The sequence below is a fragment of the Sebastes umbrosus genome, chromosome 5 (assembly GCF_015220745.1).
Source record: "Sebastes umbrosus isolate fSebUmb1 chromosome 5, fSebUmb1.pri, whole genome shotgun sequence".
Lineage (NCBI taxonomy): Eukaryota > Metazoa > Chordata > Actinopteri > Perciformes > Sebastidae > Sebastes > Sebastes umbrosus.
Window position 1 is genome coordinate 5,252,924 of NC_051273.1, and position 23,058 is coordinate 5,275,981.

At 40.2% G+C, this 23,058-nt stretch overlaps 1 protein-coding gene across 8 annotated transcripts in view; it reads right to left on the bottom strand.

Moving 5' to 3' along the window:
* The window catches only part of pde4cb (phosphodiesterase 4C, cAMP-specific b), a 117,519-nt gene that overhangs the window by 35,384 nt on the left and 59,077 nt on the right, over positions 1-23,058 (bottom strand). The window contains exon 1 of one of the 8 annotated variants that reach the window (XM_037770921.1): positions 20,324-20,993. The exons of 3 other annotated variants lie outside the window; for them this stretch is intronic. In XM_037770921.1, coding sequence (XP_037626849.1) covers positions 20,324-20,559 — 236 coding nt within the window. In that variant the 5' untranslated portion in view covers positions 20,560-20,993. Of the gene's footprint in view, positions 1-1,480; positions 4,215-12,773; positions 13,537-17,852; positions 17,871-20,323; positions 20,994-23,058 lie in introns of those variants that run through there. 4 more of the 8 variants (XM_037770924.1, XM_037770929.1, XM_037770928.1 and 1 more) reach the window with 4 other exon arrangements.

Here is a 23,058-nt window from a genome sequence, read left to right on the forward strand (position 1 = left end):
AGATAAAAAATGGGTAATGCAAGTTTGGTTTGTTATGAGTGTACTGTATGTGAGTGCAATCTTTGGGGAAATGTCAGTGTGTGACAAACAAGCAGATACTGTAGATAAAAATGTATTTCAGGTGTATTTATCTCAGCGGTAATAAGAGAATAAATATTCCAATGCGTTTCGGTACAAAATTATGTATATAATAATGTATATAAAAACTTTAAGCTTCACCACACACACACACACACTCAGATTCTTATTCAGATATTCCAGTAGAACCACATGAGTCCATCTGGCTCACCATTACACTAATAAAGCAGCCCTCGTTGTGACTCTTGACCTTCTCACACATGACTGCAATTTTGACAATAAAGGAAAAGAGGCTTAAACTTCTTTCTTGATGAAAACCACTCAGATTTAGTTTCATAAATTAATTCTGCATGCTTGTGACGAAATGATCCGATGAAATCTCACTACCATGAGGTAAAAAATATCAAACAGGTCCCCGTAAACCCACTACTGAGACGAAGGATGACTGTAGAAATATTATGGTGATATTTCAGGAGATTAAATGAAAATATCATCAAATACTATTAAGTACACTGAGGTCACTTTAAAGTCTGAGTAGCACAGACTCACTGTACTATGAGTCAAGTATGAATGATAGGAATATCATGAGGGGTACAAATGCAAGGTCACTATAAATGTTACATGATGAGTAACATCAACACATTATGAATCTTACAGGAATATTTTTAGAGGCAGAATAATATTAATAATATAGTGTAATCATACTATAGAAGTCAGACATTTCTTTTGAATAAATAAATCATGATTAAATTGTTAATTTAGCTAAGATCAGTACAAGTACTGCGTAGCCCTGACACAATACAAACCTCTGCAGTAACACCGCAAAAAATACTATAGTCACAACTGTAACATAGTATTGACTAGCCAACAATATGGTAATAATAAAGCCAGTGTTGAGTGCTGGATATTGTGGAGGAGGTGGGTACAATATCACGAACAACTTAATGTAAAAATATATTTATTAAAATAATACTTTTCAGTACTTTATAATAATGTAAAAAATAAAACAAAATAAAGTAATAAATGCCTCCCTGACTTTCATAAATATAATATAAGATACTTGCCAATATAAATTTCAGATTATTTGTTGCAGGGCTGTTGGATTAGAATGTATTGTTGGTATTCATGATGTTGTGACCACCCCTTTTTATAGAAATATTACCATAGGAGATAAAGACTATTAATTATCATAAAGATGCTATAACTCACTACTGAATACAACACAATAAAAGTCCCTACAAGAATATTATATCATTAATATTGCAGTAAAGTTATAGTGATTTTATCATAGCTTATTGAAGTGTTTGTCAGCTGAAAAATTATGAAACTTTGTATAGAAAAAGAATAGACAGCTGTGTGTTGTGCAACTACAACATCTGGATTAAAACCACATCTGGCCTACCGCCTGCGTTTCTGCACAATGTCGATGGGCCGGTTGACTGCGCACGGTGACCCGCAGATATTCCCATTCCTCACTTTGAAGTAACGATCCTGGGCCAAGGGGGCCAGATACACACAGTTAGTCGGTAAACTCATGTTTGTGGTTGTTTTTGTCTCCCTTCTGCTTTAATCCTCCTCGTCCTCCTCCTCCTCAGGGCGCTCCTCTACTCCTCGGCTCTTGTGCGCTCTCTTCTCTCCCTCCGCACCACACCGGGTTTCCATTGAGGCGCAGGCAGAAGGAGGAAAGCCCTCCTCAGTGTGTTTCAGCAGCATGCCTCCAAATCAGAAACAAGTCGAGGGTGAAAAGAAAGAAGGGGGATCAAAGCTGGGTGGGTTTTAAAGAGTCATTTCCTCAGCGCTGTTGTTTGGAGAGCTGAACGCGGAGAGCTAAAGCTGTTGGTTTCAAATCCATATGGAGGAGTTGAGCGCTGAACTCTCTCTCTTCTTTGGAGATACACTCCTCCCTCCTCCCTCCCTCTGTCTCTCTATGGCTCTCTCTGTCTACACATGGACTACTGAGGCTTTAAAAAAGACATGAACTATGAGTATACATGTGCGGCATGTTTGTGTGTGTGCGTGTGTGTGTGTGTGTGTGTGTGAGTGAGAGAGAAAGAGGGGGGTCTGTGTTCGTAGTAGTTGCATCACGTGTATGTGAGTGTGTGTAGAGGGAGTTTGTGCAGTGTGTGTGTGTGAGGTAATGTATATGCACAGTATGTGGTAAATGTGAAGTGCATGTGTGCAGTGTGTGTTTCAGAGACCAGGACCTCGAACAGAACAGGGGAACTCTCTGAGGCAGCGTGGCAGCCTCTTGTGGATATTTTAACCGTTTACAGGCTCAGCATACACGCACGCACGCACGCACGCACGCACGCACGCACGCAAGTTTAACAGACTCAGTAAAATAAATCAATTTCTTGCCAGGACAAAAAAACAAATGTTAAAGTTTTTCCAAAATTCAAACCATCACAAATGAATCCTTGATCACAATTTGAAACTCTTAATAGTCCTTCAGCTTCACATTTATCCTTTGAAAACTTATTCATGCATTTCCATAGTTTTATATTTTTCTATGTTTCTATTGTTTGTAGAACTGCACCACATACAGTACATTTACTGTACATTCCTGCGGTGTGCTCCAGCAGAGGAGCACCAGTCATGGTGTGATGGACTTGCTGGACCTGATGATCTCACCTACTGACCCGTCTCGTTGATTTCGACATCGTAGAAAAATATTTGTCTTTTAATAAACAGGGCAAGCGACCGATGTGTCGGACGTATTGGCAGGCCCAAGAAAAAAAAGGTGGAGTGAGGGGAGCTTTAAAATATCAGACGTTTAAAAATCTGACGTGACCTATCAAGAGCGGCGACATAGTGAGGATGTGGAGGCAGAATCATATGTTTTACCTTCAGCTGTTCTCTCGACATGCTAAAGTTGACCAGGTTCATCTGAAAGCTGCTGCCTGAACTCTTTCTCCACTCTAGATAAAACGGGTCTCTTTTATTTACATTTTTTTATATAGCTCCTGTCTACAAACTCATTGTTACAGTGAAATTCATTTTTCATTTAATTCCAACACAAAGTTTTGATTTCACCAAATTTAGGCCTTTACCCTAGACCCTTTGTATAGACTTGCCTGTATCTGCTATTGGCTTATTTTTATACCAGCAGGGCGATATCAGATGGTACCAGCTGTGGGCTCATATTATTTAATTTCCATACTGAGTGCCAGACCTGGGACTACATCGATGGCTCAGTTGTTCAGAAATATGAAAAAACAATCAAGGCAATCAGGCAAAGACTCCCCAGCATTTGTGGAGACAAAAGAAGCTCACTGTCTCTCTTATGGAATTAAGCTACAGTACGACTACAGTACTACTACAGTATGCTTCTTCAGAACTGCTTTTTGGATGGTTGAAAAGCTTCGGAAACACCCTCCCACCACACACCTTTCTGACGTCAGATTTGTATGGAAAGCCGATAAGGTCATTGTTTGTCCGCTTTTCCCTGACGTTCAATGTTTTAATATAGTTATTTATTGCCAGCTGGCACTTTTAAGCGCCGTTGCAAACGACTCCATGCGGCTGGGCACTATGACCGGAAGAGGCCGTTTTCCATTCGGGATTTATGTGAACGCTGCTCTATGCACCTGCACATGCTCCTGAGCGCCGTCATGTACGTCGACTAAAACACTACAGAAATGTAAGGACATTTTTTAAAATGATTATTTTGATCAACTTTTATTCCACTTAATCAAATGCAAAAGTTCAAACAAAGATCTGTAGAACTTATTAGTTCATTACATACAATAATGGAGAGCATAAAAAATACTGATATTATTTTTACAAACGTAGATCTGTTTTTGAAGTATTTAAAAATGAATTGGCCAACTTTTTACAAATCCTTGAGACATATTAACAGTAGGACTGGCGTTGCAGTTGCTGCATGAGCACGTGCAGGTGCATCGACAGCACATTCTCACTCTCAACTCATCAAATACTGGCGATTGGTCAGTGCCCCTTGAAGTGCCCTTGCGTTACTTTTAGACGGACCAGCGACGGCGTTTCAACATACGCTTGTTACATGCATAGTGTCCTTTCAAAATAAACTTCCGTTTTCACAGGAAGTTAGGTTTGGGCAACAAAACCACTTAGTTAGGGTTAGGAAACGGTCATGGTTGACGTTAACTTCACTGACCAATGACTCACTTGACTAGCGACTCATGTGACTCACGGGACTGACGATACCGAGTCACGTGACTAACGACTGATGTGACAAAATAAGTCATCGTTACTTTTAGTTTCTCAGAGGACACGAACACCGGTCTCCTGGTTGAAAGTCTTGTGTTTGTTTGACCCATCCACCAAATTCTCCCACCCGCCCTTAGCAGACTCACACGCTATTAATACTACGTCACTTGGTCAACCAAAGCCTGGTTCATCACATACCGTTGCTAAAAGGTGCCTCCGTGTATCGAATTCCGATATCGAGGGGCACTGTCCAATCGGCGGTATTTGACAATTTGGGAGTGAGTTGGCATAGAGTGGCTTGCAACAGCATTTATAAACACCAGCTGGCATTATAAAACTATATTAAAACATCGAACAGCAGGGAAAAGGAGATGAACTATGACCACAACGGCTTTCCATATTTGTCAATCTATTAGACTATAATCCTGAACTACTCTGTGTTTGACTTGACTGTATTCTGACCCCTATCTCACCTTCAGTGGAACTGGGTCAGACTCAAACCACATTTTCCCTGTTAACCACAACAGTCTGGTATAATGTCCATATCACTGTGAATGCTGCACCAATGCATTACCCTCGTTCATAAACAAGTGACACTAGAACATCTTCACCTGCAGGAAGCAACTTGTTCTCAACCCAAAGGGGGAAATCCAGTTTGTTGGCCTCATAGGTGCTGACCCTCATCTGAACCACTTTACAGTCAGCTGTAAACTGACCCTGTACATGCTGTCAGTCACAGTTCAATGACGCCAGCAGAACTACATCATCTGCCAAATGTCTCCAGTGCCCCATATTCCTGCAGCACCACAAACAAGACACCCTGAATGTGCAATAACAAATCTTCTCCAAATCCACAAAACACATTTAGACTGTTCTTCTCTTCTAACATCGTTTAAGGGTAGAGGGCTGACCCCCTTCTCCCCTTTCTCAATGACGTACTGGATTTGCTCCTAGAGTGCCTCCCTGCATGGGACCACTTTGCCTTTGGGAGATCTTTACAGGAGTTACTGCCTTGACAACGTATGTAAACTCCTCCACCATGATAAGGTGATCTATGCAAGTCTCACTTTCAAAATTGTTTCTTGTAAACTTTCCTGGATCCAACTTTTGTACAAACAAGTGCTGACTTGAGTTTAAAATCATGCAATGGAATAATAGTTTTTAATACCAAGAACTATGGAAGGAACAAGCATTATGGTGATTTCCAATATGACATTGAGCTGTTTACCATGTTTTGATTTTTGTTTTAGTTACACTAAACTGAAACCCCGTACCCCTCCCACCAATGCTCTCCTCCCTCCTTGTGCAACGTGCTTGTGAAACATGTTGGACCTCAAAACAGATGCCGGGGTGGAGGTTTGCTGAGAATGAGGTGTGTGGGAGGCCGCTGTGTAACCAAATCCACCTGCCAAATGACTTCTAAGGTCCAGCTGGCTGCTGGCTCCTATGACAACATAATGTCTGGTAATGAGAATAAGCTGCCAGGGGGGAGTGTCATACACGTGTGTGCATGAGTGTGTTTGGGAGAGTGAGAAAGTGCACACCTAAGTGTTTGTGTGAGTTTAAAGTGATATACATGATTGCCCATAGTTTATCGCGATTAATCGCAAATTAATCACACATTTTTATCCTTTCAAAATGTATCTTAAAGAGAGATTTGTCAAGTATTTAATGCTCTTATCAACATGGGAGTGAGAAAATCTATTATTGGAAATCAATTCACAACATAAAACAATGACAAATATTGTAGAAACAGCAAACTGCAGCCCAACAGGCAACAACAGCTGTCAGTGTGTCAGTTTGCTGACTTGACTATGACTTGCACCAAACTGCATGTGATTATCATGAAGTGGGCATGTCTGTAAAGGGGAGACTTGTGGGTACCCATAGAACCCATTTTCATTCACATACCTTGAGGACAGAGGTCAAGGGACCCCTTTGAAAATGGCCATGCCAGTTTTTCCTCACCAATGGATTCCTTGGGTTTTTCTAGTTTCATATGATGCCAGTATCTTCACTCTAGCTTTAAAAATGAGCCTGCTACAACCTAAAAATTACACAAGTTGCGTTAATGTGTTAAAGAAATTAGTGGCGTTAAAACACATTTGCGTTAACGTGTTGTTATTGCATTAACTTTGACAGCTCTACTAAAAACTGATGTGAAATTGTTCACCCATCCCATCCATTAGCTATAACCGCTTATCCTTTTAGAGACTTGAAGGGGGCAGGAACCAATCCCACGTGTATGTGTTGTATTTACTGAAGTGAATTTGTGAAATCAGAGCAGAGAGAGACTTACACCACCTAGTGGAGAAATCTTTAAGTTGACACATGATCTGAGTGCAGTGACTTAGTTGCAAACATGCAGTCTGCAGGTTTTTGCTTCAGCTGGTTGTTACTGTGGCGGATTTCAATGGTTAACATCCCTTTAACCAGAGAGGAGAAGATTATCAGAGAGCTGCTTTAGTCAGAATGAAAATCTGCATTCATGCCACAGGATTGTACAACACGGTCACAGTGTCTGTGAGATCACCAATTAAAATCACAGTGTGAAGAGAAACAATCCCACTGACTTCTCCAATTATGGGTTGTGCTGCTTTTACATGCAGTCCTCTGATACATGTCTGATTTGTGGCAATGTGACCTGTGGTTGCTGCTTAGTTCTTGCTCATATTTATATCCTCCTACAGGACTGAAGTCATGCTGCTTCTCCTACACCTCCCTCAAAACACACAGCATGCAGCTGCAGTTGACCAGAGTGTGTTGCTTCAGAGGGCAGTGTCTCTTCATTTGGTTGTTTTTTGGCTTAATCTTTATTTGTCCAAGATAAGTTGACCAAGCATGGATCAGGATTTCCAACAACACCCACTATTCATACTCACTGAGTTCACACAAACTGTTCTATCTAGGACATCAGAGAATGTTGATATTTAGCCAATATGTGAATAAAGTCAGAGTCCCCCTGATTCAGTCTTCTGAAGATGGACTGACTATCCAGCAGAGGTCGCTCTGTGCCTAGAAACTACTGCAGTGTGAAACAAACACACATATACAGTACAGACACACTCTAAGCACAACCACAGAAACAAGGCAAGAGGGCAAGGCACTTATTACCACAGGTTACAATAGAAATGGCAAGAATTTTAATGGGTTGATATCACTACAGCTATTATCACTACCGCTATTTTCCTGTGTGTTTCTTAAACTTTCATTTTAATCACTGAAAACATGGCATTGAAAAAGACAGACAGGGGGATAGTGTGAAAGATGAAATGTTTCAACACCCTATCTTTCAACAGACCACATCTTTTCCAGCATTAAAGCTGCAGTGGGTAGAAATGGAGCAAATATGATTTAAAAAAGTTATTTCGATAAAATGGTCACTATATCCTGACAGTAGTGCATGAGACCGGTAATCTGAAAAATATCATGTGCCTCTGTGTCCTCCAGTGCTCCTAATGGCATCTGCAAGATTTCACAGACCGGAGGAAAACACAATCAATCAGAGCTGATTTGGAGTCTGCCGTCCAGCTGCCGTCTATGAGAGCCACGAGTCAATCACTTGCGAACTCCGATCAAACGGTCAAACTCGGCAGCGCTGTACAAATATTAATCAATATTCTGTTACTGTAATGTCTATTTCTCACCTCAAATGTTTTCAGAATCATCCTGTAGTGTACTGTTTAGCTGTAAAATGAGAAAGTTTGTGTCCCAGCAGCCATGTTGAGATCAGTTGAGGAAATACCAAGCACCGCCCACCAGCCGGAGCACAGCCAATAGGAACGCTCAATAGGAACGCTCTCTATCTGAAATGACCTGTGATTGGCCAAAGTCTCCCGTCACGTCATTTTTTAAAGCCTGAAAACAGAGCCATGAGGAGGTTTTCTCTCAGAGAACTTGAATTACAATATGCTGAAAGGTTATTATGGAATTATTGCCCAATGATGCCAAAAAATGTCTGCCTACTGCAGGTTTAAACCCCAAACAAACATCTTCCACGTCTCAAATTCAAGAGCAAAACTGACTCAAAACATCTCTTGACTGTTTTTTCCACTGCTGGTAAAACATAACACCTAATTTGGCAACACGACCTCAAAGTACTAACAGCAATTCCCTGGTGGAACAATCAATATGGATTTTGGGACGGGTGGCTGTGGCAGGGTGTGTGTGTGCATGTGCGTGTGCCTGTGCGTGTGTGTGTGAGATTGTATACACGAGAAACGAGAAACACGTGTCACATTCACGTGTTCTGTGCAGCCAGGCTGGCGGGGCTGAGGAACTATTCCAGGCTTGGAGGTTTTATTTTGGGGGTCTGTTGTGTTATTGTTGCCCCCCCACCCGCCTCCCCCCATCACCCCCGCTCTACTTGGCCGAGGCCGTACTGGGTCAGGAACAAGTCTCCCACTGGGAATGCACTGGATGATAAGCTGGGACCAATATGGGTTTGAGCAGACTGCCTCAGTTAGGGTGATCTGAATGTCTTAAAGAGCAACTTGCACACTTTTACTAAATTTATACCTTTCCTGAAAATGACCATTTGAAAAGTTGATGCAGGATTTTATATGTTGTAAAAGACAAAAGGGCCGAAATTCAGAGAAGAAAGTAGGCATTTTGAGCAATGCTTCTAAAAACGCTCTTGTTTTAACATGATACGTCAAACGCATCATATTACGTAGGCTTAGGGAGCCGCTGTCTCCTTTCCCGGTGATATGATGGAGTTCAGGGTGGGATGTTGAAGCCAGGACCGCGTGAGGAGTGAAAAGTTGTTAAAAAGTTGTTAAATTCTGCAGCTCCATCATGTATGAATTAGGGATGTTAATAATTAACCATTTAACCGTTAACCGAAGTTACGAACTTTAACCGATTACAAGATACAGGAAGTTGGCTCCGATCTATGGCTCACTTGAGCGGAGCGAGTTGTAGCCTCGTAGCATTTGTCCACCGACAAATAAACTGTACACACACTGTCTGCTACACCTATGTTCACAACTATAACTCCACCGACAAACCCACACTCCCCACCGCCACACACTGTCGTTCAAAATTAGCATCCCTAGTATGAATTAATTTTATATCTGCTTTTTCAGCCAAACAGCCCAGAGCAAAAACACATGAACATATCACACCTGACAGTAATTACACAACCACGCCTTATTAAAGTACTTAATAAATGCACATGTAGACAGTGCTAGTAACATCAGTAATTTATCTGGAGAGTGAAGCTACTAGAACAGCACTGGAGAAGACCTTCTCACTCCCTCATCCTCTACTTTGTGCCACAGTACACTGGGTTCTCAGCAGGTAAATATTATGTGATGGTGAAACAGTGAGTACAGCTAAAACTAATGCAGTCTAACCAGCCAGTTCTCATTCCCTGGGTGTCAAATACCAATGCTTTGTCATGGCAGTGTTGTGTGATACTGGCACACTTCAGCGCCTGTGCAGTATGAAACGCACCAGGCATTCCATTAACTCCAATGTAAACCCATCCGCAGCAATGGTAAACGCTCAGAGAAAGTGCGCTGGTAGTGTGGTGGGGACACTGGGGGCTCTTAACTGCAAGTTGCTCTTTCAACTTGTTTCACGCAACGTTAATCTATAAATGACCTGGCTATTTTACATTTACAGTTTCTGTTGTGTGTTAACAGGATTATGAGTCATTTTATCGAGGAAGTCACTCTGATGACTTGCCAAATCATGACGTAGCAACATTTCCAAATTCCCCCAATTTCTCTTACCCAAGAGTAGATCAGTATATCTCTATAAGTGTCTGAAAGATACGCAAAGTTGCCGGATAAGATTGTTAAAGTTTTACACACCACTGCATCTTTTAAATGCAACCTGGAAACCCAAAAGTGATTCACTTCAAGAAAAACAAAAAGATTTGGGCTGCGGTCGGGTGGTTACTGATACCTGTGACTTAGTGTCAGTTCAGACAGAGACATCAACAATGACATTTCTTCGTCATTTGAGGTAATTGTTATATGGTAATCAAGGAACTTACATCATTGATAAATGTTTGACATAACTGCATAATCTTTTATCATCCTCTTCGTTGGCAGGCTGGAGTTTGAATGGCAGCAGCCAACATTCCCAGATATAACATTTACAAACAATCATAATAAAGAGCCAGCAAAAAAAGTGAAAATGCTACAAGCCACTAGCACACCCAAAATATTATTGGTATAGAGACACACTTTACATCAGGAAGGCTCCATCGAAAGATGTTTAGGGAGACTTCAGCTTTGACCTTTCAAATTCATACACATTGTGTTTTGCCTTTGTCAGGCAAAATATTCTACTGTACAATTGTAAGTGGTAGTAATTCTTTTATGTGTTTTTCAAAGGTAAAACATCATGTGTATATTTCAGTTCACAAAAACTGCAGCCACAGGTGCAAATAGCAACATACTGTAAACAGTAATGTCTACTTCTGTACCAGGGACAATTGGTCAATCATGTTATTATTCTTAGTTTCCCTCTTCTTTTAATGTATGGTTCTTGCTGTGGGTGATAGCAGGGAAGGTGTGGCGTGTGATTGTGGTCGTGCTGGAATGTGGTATGGGAAGCTCTGTCAAGCACTGACCCACCAGCTGAGTGGAGAGCTGGGCGGTGCCCACCAATCCCAGCCCATGCTTACTGGGACTGAGGACAGGAACAGGCATGAGCACACAAGCGAGAACACACACAAAACACAACACAGTGGAACGCATAAGAACACTCATGCAAATGGGAATATGTACTGCATGTGCTTTTAACTTGACACACACACACACACACACACACACACGCACAGACACAGACACAGACACAAAGAAGGCAGTGTGTGTTTGTTGTCAGTGTAACATGAGTCAGTCCCTCATTGTACGTCAGCAGCAAGAGGCGGGGCTATCTATTCAACAACACCCTCTCTCTGCTCTGACAACAATGTATCAGGCACAACTACATACTCATATACATAAACACAGTGTCAGAGGGAAAATGCATCATTCACAAATTGAGGCACATGCACTTAAAAAATAAAAATGTAAGCTGTGCTGCATTTGCTTTTAAGCTGCTTGGACACAAACATCTCCAGATGGTCCAACTCTCTTTAGTGCTTGGTGTGGAGTCAGCAGTATGTCTCAGGGTCATAGCACTGAAAAATGTCTCTGGGAAACTTTCAGCAAAAACAGGAAGTCATTTGAATGAAACTTGCCACAAACTAAACTTGCTTCCTCTCAAAAGCCGTTGGGTAAAGTGCCAGCAAATAAAAAACAGCGCAGCTAAAGAATGACCAAGTCACATGCTGGCCTAAAAGCTCAGGGTGCTGAGCAACACAGATCCCACCTCATGAGTCCATACAACATACAATGAAAGTTCCTGTGTGGAACCTTTCCCCCATCAGATATTTATCTATTATTAGGTTTCATCACTTTGATGAAGACATTCTGTTCATTAAAACATTGATGAACCCAATTAACACTAACCTGCCTTTTCTACTTCTGCTACAATTAATACATGCTACTGCCACATGACAAAACAAAGTTACTATAATTATCAGTTTCCGACTGGTAAATAGCATTAACGTCAACATCCAGGTTGTAATTACAACTGGGAGACTCAGACTTTTGTGAAAGCTCCAGTACATCTGACATAATAAAACTAAAGTGCCCAAAAACCAAACCAACATGAACGGCTCGTATCGGTTAAAGTGCGTCATTCAAGGTAATTAAACCCGAAATATGAAGCTCCATCGTCAACGTACAGTAATTTTAAACCTCATCAGACCAACTCTGCAATTATACAACCGTCATGAGTTGTCTGATGACGTCAATGTTTGCAAGTCATAAACATGTGAATCTTTGTGACGTGAACATGGCATCAGTGAAATTTCCCAGAATGCTGCAGATGGAGAACACTATAGTGATACTCCACCGTATTGTGGTCCATTTTCTGCCACAGAAAGATTGGTTTAATTTCTTTGTGAACAGCAGTGCACCTTTAGACAAAAGCCCTTGCTCTTTGATTCTGCGGACTGACACCAAAACCTGATATTGCAGTTGATGTGTTTCTTTTTAAGAAACTAAGCTATATTTTATTTATACTTTTAAACATCACATTATTAGGGAATTACAGTCTGTGCACATGTTGCAGCTTAGGTGTTATCTGTTTTCATGATATTAGGGAGATGAATATAGTTATCATTCTTCCACATTTTCTCACATCACTCTTGCATATCATGTTCAGTAAAGTATAAACTTTTGTCTTTCCATGAACACATATATGCCAATTCTCTCTGTAACTATTCCCATTAGAACATAAAAATAACTCCTAATAAACCTCTGTATGTATTATCATCTATAACAGTCAAATCACTGAATGAATAGAGTTCTGTTTACAAATAACCTTGTCTATTGCTGTTGCCCAGACAGTGACTCTATCATTCCAGATCTGTAAGCCATGCGAGCAATGTGTATGAACACTCCCTCTCATGAATATGAGCGCTGAAAAGTTTAGGAACATACCCCAGGCACGAGTGTCTCCGACCATGTCCGAAACCAGTCGGCGCCCCTTTCCTTGTCAAGCGGAGTTCTTTGTTCATTGTCCCTTGAGCTCCTGACTCATACGAGACACTAAAATAACCTCAACATCTGAACCGAGCCTCCTGTGAATTCTTGACCTATACAACGCAGTCTGTTATTTTCCTCCCGTTAACCACCGGTTGGTTCTGGAGTGACTCCATGAGGTTTTGTATTGCGATAAACCAAAACACAGGAAGAATCCAGGTGAGAAATGAAAACAAAACTGACACAGTCTGATGAGAGGACAGATATGATTAATCCTCAGTGCCTCAGGATGCAGGAATGTTGCAGAGTTCTTCCGCTGAAGTCCCAAGCAAGCCTCAACAAGGCTGACTGGAGTGTGATATTCAATTAGTCTCTCCAGAAGGAAGAAGCAGAGAGGGAGCTGTTGTAACTGAAGACTCAGCTGCATTGAAGGACTTTCCACAGTTGCCTCTCTTACTGATTTGTTCTTGTTGTAAACACCCAAACTAATCCCAGGCGTGACACTGACTACATTCCTGAAAGGGTCTTTAGTAGCACAGCTCCAAGTAGAACTGGAGAGAAGTCTGAAAACTTTCAAAGTTTCTCTACTTCTGTCAGTCACTCACTCACTCACTCACTCTGTTTGCAGGAAAGGGGAAGGGTTGAGTTGTTGCTGAGAGCAATGATACTGCAGGGTAGCGTCAGCAAGGGTTGACTCGGCTCTTCCTCCAGCTGTGTGAGAGCATGCAGAGTCTCCTGAGGTTGCTGTGAGAGCTAAAGACAGCCCACCAAGTCCTCAGGAGCTGTTGAGGAGACTGTTTTGTACGGGATAGCCAGTGCCAAGACAAATATGCAAGAGTTCAATTTACAAGTTTTGGTATCAAGTTAAAGGCTGATCTTTTTTTAAGCACCATTTTCAGATATTTAAGATAAAGACAAAGCATTGAGTGTTGACCCTTTCTGAGCTTTGAGAGACTGAAATTATTCCTACATTTAGACATTTACAGAGGAACATTATGGTGTGTCCCAACTTGTTAAAGGGAGCTCTGACTTCACTGCCTGGCTGGCGGGTGTTTTTTGTGTCTGGCAGAGCTGGCTTGGCTCAGCCTTCATTGACACGTGAGATCAACGGGCCGCCTGACCCAACACCCTCCTTCTGCTGCCCTGCAGCTCCATAATTACAGGGGGATATTGTTAGAGTTGGTGCTGGGCAGGGTGGCAAGGGAGGTGTGTGGGCATAAAGGGCATGTGAGGATTCACAACAAAACCTGTTACATGAAAGTACCAAACACAACACACAATCTCACATTTTCAAAAAGTATACATAGAGGTTTTTTTTTTTGTTTTAGTGTCACATAATGGTATAGATTAGCTTAAACTTTTTGTTTAGTCGATGAAACACCAAAATGTGTGAAAATGCCCATTACAACTTCTCAGAGCCCAATTTTTCTTTAAATGTCTTACAAAAATGCACAAAGATATTCAGTTTACAATGATATACTGTATGACAAGCAAAAGCAAAAATCCTCTCATTTGAGACACTGGAACCAGAGAATGTTTGCACTGTAGGGAATGGGAATCGCAGAGCATTCTGGGGCGTGCCGCCATTTTTGGATCCATCATTATCTGTCACCTGTCAATCGTTCATCATCAGAAATGTATAATGTATGTGCGAAAGACAAATACCCATATAAAGAGAAACTGACAGAGGAAAAACGGGCCATATATTTTATTACAAAATTGAAGTTAGTTTATGATATTGATCCTTATGAATTAGGAGGACCTTGACAGGTTGCACCCATTACAGTCAACTGTTCAAAATATGTAAATCTTTGGAAGCCGATGTCCAATTTACAAATGGGAATATGACATTAAGAACTACAAGCCAAATGCCAATTCCACAACCATCTGGACAAAGATAAGCTAGCGAATGTTATGCTAACGGAATACTGACAAAACATTGGCTAATGATACATAATTAATCTACCGTTAGCCTACCGTTGTGTCTGACTGTATGCTATATATTCTACAATTCGGCTTTTGAATCTTATTCACTGTGTAGTGTTCTGTGTTATCTTTTGACACTTGCAGTAAACAGCCAGTGGATGGCACTCTTACCCTTTATCCTCCAAAAATGGTGGACTTGCTGTCGTGACTTCACATTCCCATTCCCTATTTTTGCTCGAAGAATGACCGAAAAGATTAATCAATTATCATTATCAAATAAAATAAAGTAGTTGCCAAATATTTCTCTGTCAATCAGTTTGATTAATCGATTAATTATCAGCTGATAAAGGAAATACTGAATACTGAAGACTAAATATTGACGCAAAGAACAATCTTTATATATAATTGTCTGATGCTGGGGGATCTACAGGGACATATTCCTGCTACTTTTCAAAACCCTAGATGAAAAAGAGAAATCGGGACTTAACTACTACTTAAAGAGTCCGCCGTGAGAAAAGGTAGTAAGAGGATTGTGAAGATAAATTTCACAACTTCTCTACACTCATCAACTTTTCACACATTATACGATAGAACTGTAAGTCAGAAGTTAAAACATAGGATTGTGCTTCAGCCAGTAGACTGCTGACTCAGAGGTGAGATAACGCCCCTGCCATACACGCACATCCTCAATCTGAAACCCAACAACAGATTCCCAGCAACACTGTTTTAACTTACAGGAGACAGCAGTGAGATCTCACCAATACAGAGCTGTTAAAATTATGGGCTTGAAATAAAGTCTGTATAGTATGTTGTGTTATCGTAAATGTTGACATCGTCAAGTGTCATCCCCTGGAGGGAATATTCATCTTTTCATTCTAGACTTTTCTAATCACTTTCCCAAGCATATTCAAACCTATAGTGTCTGTTAAATCATGGAGGAGCAGTGTAACTGGTATAAATGGCACACCAGTAGAGATAGAAGCCATAATATAGTTTTGGCTATACTTTGTGAATGGGCACCCAGCTCTAGATTAAACCAACCATGTAAGTGACTCATCAAAACAAGATGTTTTTTCTAAAGACAACTTCTTTAATGTTACCATCGTTTTAATCTCTACATTGCTTACAGCTGAGAGGACTGGCCATTGTGAGGGCAGAGCCTGAGTTTCAAACGGCTAGCACTTTCTTTTCAAACATTTTGGCTTCAGATAGAAGGGCACTCGCTACGTGGCAACAGACAAAGCCACCACAACCACTTCCCTGAGCCATATGTGAACACTGAATGATGTAAACTAGAAAGAAGATGGTGTATAGAGATACACACGATTATCTTCTCAATGTGGTATAACTTTGTCATGCGATCGGTGTATTTATGTGAGATACCTCATAATGATAACAACAATAAACTGAAGTAATACAAGGATAAATTAAACGACTTTTGAGCCTGATATAGCAACCTAAAACTAAACAATTTCAATATGAATGCCCCCAGCACATTTAGATCCCTTAAGTAGTGCCTTGATCTACCAAAGCCTTGTGAGGAATTGGATGTTTCATCTTTATGTTACTTGTGGATTTCTATTGTTTTTACATACATTTTTATTCATTTAAACATTTCCACTGAAACGCTAACTTGACTGTTTCACTGTGCACATTTTTAAAAATTAATACTAATACTTAATGGTATTCATAAAAAGGTTTAAACCATGTTAAAGGTTCACCATAAATTAAGTTTGCCTGATTTCCTGGTAACCTATAGATATCTAGTCTCTATACCCTCATTTCCTGTCACCTCCCTACTGTGGTCTGTCAAATATGTGCAAAACGCCCACGCATTTACAAAAAGTATTACCAAAAAAGATTTCCTGATAGTGTTGTGCGCTACTATTTGAGCTATGCAGCATACAATTTCATCCAAAATTACTTTAGACTAATAATAATTATTTGAACTATTGAGATCATCTGATAAAAATGCAAACATAAATACTTTAAACAGCCTAAAGATGCTTGTTTTTATGGTTTATGGCAAAGGCACAACAGGTTTCATGTTTACCTGATGAAGTATGTTTTAATTAGAGTTTTAACTAGAAAATAATTACATTTTTGGTAATTTAGATTTTGCTTTCCATCACCACATGGACACACACTTACATATATGATTAAGCTGCTTGCTCTATTTTTAAAATTTTGATGACTTACCCTAAAATTTTATTATATATTATATTTATTATAGTGCAATATACTGTAGTTTACCCCCTCGGGAACTGCACTAACCATGGTGGTGTTACTTAAAGCTTTGCTCTGCTCTGTAAACTATTACAGATCGTCACTCTTCTTTATTGCACTCCACTTGAGATTTCCAGTTATAAGTAATTGCTTGATTTTACTCTTTGACACACCTGGTGAAATTCCTTTAATTGCTTTTCTCTGTGAGTTAGATTGGCAAGGGAGCTTTCCTCATCAGAGTTTAATAAGAAAGGTGTTGGTTGAACAGGCTCAAGCAATAACTGGATTAATGAGGAGTAATGAGAGGAAGCAAAGGTGTGCATGTGTATGGTGTCTGTGGTACGCTCTACGCACTTAACCAAAATAACTCTAAAGCGAATGGCACACTACATCATATTATAATATCAATATTCTCCTAGTTTTCAAAGTTTTATTAAGACCTAGATTTGTTTTTCCTTTAGCTGTAATCGTATGTGTATGTACTGTATGTGAAACTAACAATAAGGAAGTTTCATTAAATCCACAGGACAAAAACCAACACGACTGTTGCAAACAGCTTGCAGCCACATGAAAGAGATCCCCTCAGCCTCATGGCGCTGGCATGTTAATAATATCAACTATCAACTGACTTAGGACAATATTGTTGAGATAGCTGTGGGAAACGCTGTCATTTCTCAGTATTAAAGTCCTCTTAAGATGAAACAGCTGTCTGCAAAAATTACTCACATCATCATGCAACATTGTTATTATATTATACGAAAAAACCAAAATGTTGTTAAAGCTCATTAAATCATTTTCTACAAACAATTAAATTTAACAGTTGCTTACACACATCAGTTTACATTTGTAGACTTGTCAACTTGTACTTTCATGGCCTAACAATACCTTTTACTGTGAGTTTACAGACAAAACTGAAAAATAAGGGCAGCAGGGTAATTTTCCTCCCATGCAGCTTTCTCTGAGTCTCCTCAAATGACCTACAGGTCATGGCTGTGTGCATGGAAAATCTTTTTCCTACGTCACTACCCCCCAGCACGTCTTTTTCTCGCACCATAGTGGTTAGTTTCTATTTTAAAAATCAGAAAAATGACATCATAAGGTCACACTGATATCTCTACTTGACATTCTGTTGTTCTGAAATGACTAATAATCTCCAGCCATCATTTAAACATTTAAGACATGTAATACCAATTTAGGCATTGTTTTGTTCTGACGTAAGAGAGACACATGCTGCCTATTTTCAGTCATGAGGAACAAATGGTACAGCATTAAGCATCAGCCTTGTTTAGCGCGGCTATGTGTCCATAATCCCTCTGAATTCAGCTTTTTCTCTGCTAAACCAGCCCGGTCTCACCGAATGGCGTATGAATGACACAGCAATTTGTAAGTAATTTTGCCATTGTTGCTTTTGTCATTTCACACCATGTAGTCTGTACTGAGTACAATGTAAACGCATTTCTGCATAAATATGCTACGCTCAAAGCTAAAGACGTAGTATTCAAAGTAAGAAAAACTGTTTACGGTGGGCGGGTCAAACAAACACAGGACTATCAATCAGCAGACCGGTGTTTAAGACCGGTGTTTGTATCCCTAAGTGTTGAGTTATTTTGAGGTTACATTAGTGACTTTGTGACGTGTTTTCTGTACTTATGTTACGTTGTTTACTAGGGCTGGGACGATACACCTATCTCCCGATTCCATACTATCACGATACTTGAGTGTCGATTCGATTTGTATTGCGATTCTACAAGTATTGCGATTTGATCGTACGATTTATTACAATTTTTAAATTTTTAACACTAGACCGTGGCAAAAAGTTGAATCATACACTTTACTTTGGATAATATCTAAATTAATACAGTAAAAATGTTTGATTTTCAGCATGTTTGTAGTCAGAGATGTCCTGAAATCAAATATATCAGTCATTGTCAGGCATTGTTTATAAAACAAATTCCAGCCACCCAAAAATCAAAGAATAAAGACATTTCCATCACATATTAGTGGTATTTTCTTTATAATTTATAAGGAACATGTAATGTTTTATACTCCTGGTGAATATAATCAAATCAATATTATTTCCATATATATATTTTGTATTTACAGTACTGTTTGTAAACAACTTATTTTGAAAACCAGACAGTCACACGTATATACTTCAGTCAACTTCGCCAAGTCCGTCGCTAGCCCTCCCGTCAGCTCCGTTCTCTTTATACATCTATGGTCAGCTTCATCGGGGCCGTTTGAATGCATTTAACATAAATGTCAGTATATGGGTGCTCTACAGTTGTAACGTTGGATGATTTGACCACAGAGATGCGAGTGATGGCTGGCTTGACCGCAATAAAATAACATTTCCTGTCCATTACAGTGTTAGCATGCAGCTTTAGCCATGATGTCTAGCTCTGCTTTTCCTATAATGTGTGAAACCCAAAGTGTTTCTATACTTTACTGTATGTGTAGTGTTTACCACTATGGATTTAACATGAGAGAGTGCAGGTCGTATCCACGCAGACCCTACGCCGTTTTCTGCTCCGTCGTATCTGCCGGTCATGGTTTGTTTTGAGTGACGGACACGGAACGAATATGACATCACATTACTCTGACTACAACAATAATCGATCAATATCAATATCGATTCTGTCATTAAAAAAATCGTGATACATAGATGAATACATTTTTTTTACCATCCCTATTGTTTTTGTGCACATTTTACTTATTTTAAACCCGACCATGATATTTTTCCTAAACCTAACTAAGTGGTTTTGTTGCCTAATCTGCCACCGTTACCGTAGTAATCTACACAACATGCAAAGAGCCTAAAATGCGCTATCATGTCATGCGGAATGTCCTTAAAATGTCATGCTATTTATACGCTTTCCATGAGATCAGGTTGGTTGAACAGAAACGTTATCTGACAAGCAATCCGACTGCTGCTATAGAAAATACTCTGGCAGGCCTGCTGAACGCTGCGCTGAACACCTTAGGCACAAAACAAGACGCACTCTTTCACTGCAAGAACAACGAAGTCCATTGAGATGGCACCAGTCCCGAAGTCAACAAAATCATGATTTCTCACAGTTACCTTTTCATCAGACAGTGGGCCTTTTTTTGCCACTGCAAACCCATGACACACATTGCGATGATGTGGAAAAAGCAGCTTTTGTTTTACCGAGAAATGCCTCTTTATCTATCAGCCCATGAAACAACTTGAGTTTATTCAAGTTCAGCAGGGTGTCAGAAAGTTAACCTCTGAATCTCAACCTCTTTCCATGTGTAACAACATCTTCTCTAGACTAAGTCCTGTAAATCGTGACTGTGTAATATCCATGCCAAAGACTTTTAATTATTAATACTACCTGGGTGTGTGTGCCAAGGTGAAGCGCCTCTGCAAGGCGATGCTACGGTTCATGAGGAGCTTGCGGAACAGCAGAGGAGAGTGCCGGGGGGAGTTCCGAGGAGAGTTGCAGGGGGACATCCTTGGGGATCCACAGGGCGATCCAGACGTGGACTGCGGTTTCAGCTTGATGGGCTGAGTGTTGCTGAGTGGGAAGGAACCGGCCTCCCCAGAGTTTTCCAAGAGTGCCTCACTCATTCTTGCCGTGTAAGGGTTTAACAAAAACCTGGTCTCTTATGCTGATCTCTTGTGCAGCCCTCGCAGTCCTGACAGGTAGTCAAGGTCATCCATCTTAAAGCAGCAGCACTCTTCCAGGGAATTCATAAAATAACTCTCCAGTCTGTCTTGTAGTGATGCACTACATACTCAGAGACACTTGTGGGAGTCTCTAAATTCTTCAGATCCACTTTTACTTCACAGCTTTAGAAGCTCCATTACCTTTCTCAACAGAGCTATGTGCAAGCACTGTTGATGGACACGGACACGAGTGCAGGGGTGAGCCCTCCTCTCAGCAGTAAGCTCTGTTTACATAGCGCTGAGCCCTGCCTAAATATGGCCAGGCCTGAATTATAGCGTTGTTAGTTCGTACCACGGGTGAACCAGCACTCCCTTCATGCAGGAGTAAACCGGCAACGGCCAAGCACACCAGTTTACATCTGTTTTCTTCCTCAGCTCATCAGCACACAAACATGAAGCAGTGATTACAGCTCTGCCTGTGTAGACACAGGCCAGAGCTGTGTTGCGTTGAAAGGCTGCAGCCTGGATAGATTTTCATGACGCTGGTCAGTGCGGCCCCCCTCACTGTCTAAAAACAGAGCCCGCTTGAGATAAAAGATAACAGGAACCCCGGAAATGTCACTTAAACTTTTAGTCGTATCTCAAGTGAATAGCGTTTTCCCAACGGGGCTGAAGGGAGATGGAAAAACAGAGATCAAACTGAGTTTCATCGTTGACCCCTAAGGCAGCCTGAACCTCCTCTACCCAAAACAAAACCTTCTGAATTCAGCCAAGATACACAAACTAAAGTCCTAAATCTGCTTGTACCTAAACATTTCCCTTGATAAGTAGTATGCTGTAATAACAAGTTGCTCCTACCTTACACACATAACAGTTCAGTTCATTACATCTTGCGTGTAACTTACAATACATTCCCTGTCTATTCCTGTCATTCATCAAATACACAACTTCACACTATGTTCAATCTCAGGGATTCAGAGATCAGAAAGGTTGCCAATGGTTGGCTGTGTGTCAGGTTTCAGCTGCTTATGGGTGAGAGGAGTATTTGTCCTGATGCTTATCACTGATGCGCTTAAAATGGCAGCAGACAAAAGCAAATATGACCCTTAAACTGGCATATTTTGACTCTAATTTTGATCTGAGAACAGAGCTGGTTAAATCAACACATTTCTGTCTCAGTTTTATAACTCGCACATCAGAAAATAGATCAAGACAATGGAACTGCGAAACATACACTGGGTTTTAAATCTCTTTTACTGCTTCATCCATTATTCCAAGTGTTGCTTTACATAAGCTCCTTTCTTTTTCTTTTCTTTGCTTATTAAGATGTTAATTGCTGTACCATCTCTGCACTGCAATTATCAAAGATAATCTATCAATCAAACAGTGTGACTACAATGTCTTTATGCTGAGGTTTTATGATGAAGAAGTCTGGGTTTCTGTGGGTAGTGCCCTTTCCTTTGTCCGTTCAATCATAGCAACATGAGAAGTGTTTAGAACAGAAAATGTCAAAACTCTTGTTGACATACAACTTGTGCAGTATAATCCAGTCGTATGCTCACTACTTCCCAAACACATGCCTTTTTGCCAAAATCTTACTATTACTAGGGCTGTCAAAGTTAACACAATAATAACACGTTAACGCAAATTCGTTTTAACGCCCTTAATTTATTTAAAGCAGCAGTGGGTAGAAATGGAGCAAATATGACTAAAAAAAGTTAATTTTATAAAACGTCACTATATCCTGACAGTAATGCATGAGACAGATAATCTGAAAATGGGTGGGTTCAAACATATCTTCTGAGTTTTTTAAAAGATCTAGATGTAAATACCTGGAAATAGAAGCTGAAATGCTGATCTCTTGTCTCATATTCATCTTTTGATGTCAAACCAAAATGTTTTCAGTGTACAGCAAAAATAAAGGAATTGGCCTCACTTTACATTTGCATAAAGCTGCATATTTGCCCACTCCCATGTTGATAAGAGTATTAAATACTTTACAATTCTCCCTCTAAGGTACATTTGAACAGATAGGAAAGTATGATTAATTTGCGATTAATTGTGATTAACTATCGACAATCATGCGATTAATCACAATTAAATATTTTAATTGACTGACAGCCCTAATTAAAACACTTTCACCACGAGTAGTGCACCTGCCATGAGAGACAGTGCACTAAGACGACTTACAACATACGATTGCTGTTGTCAAACCTGCACAACATCTACTTCATTTCATCAAGGATTTATTCTGTTTTCGGATTCTCCGTTCGCCGTGGATTCATGCAAGAAAAAAAAATCTTCAAGAATTCAAGGTAACACATGGTGAGTACTTGATATACAAATGGTTATTTTGCGGGTGAAGTATTCCTTTAAAAGCTACAATTACTGCCTTTTAGTTGTATCTGTAACGTATCGTGTAACCTAAGGGCATTAACATCTTGATGGCAAATCAGAAAA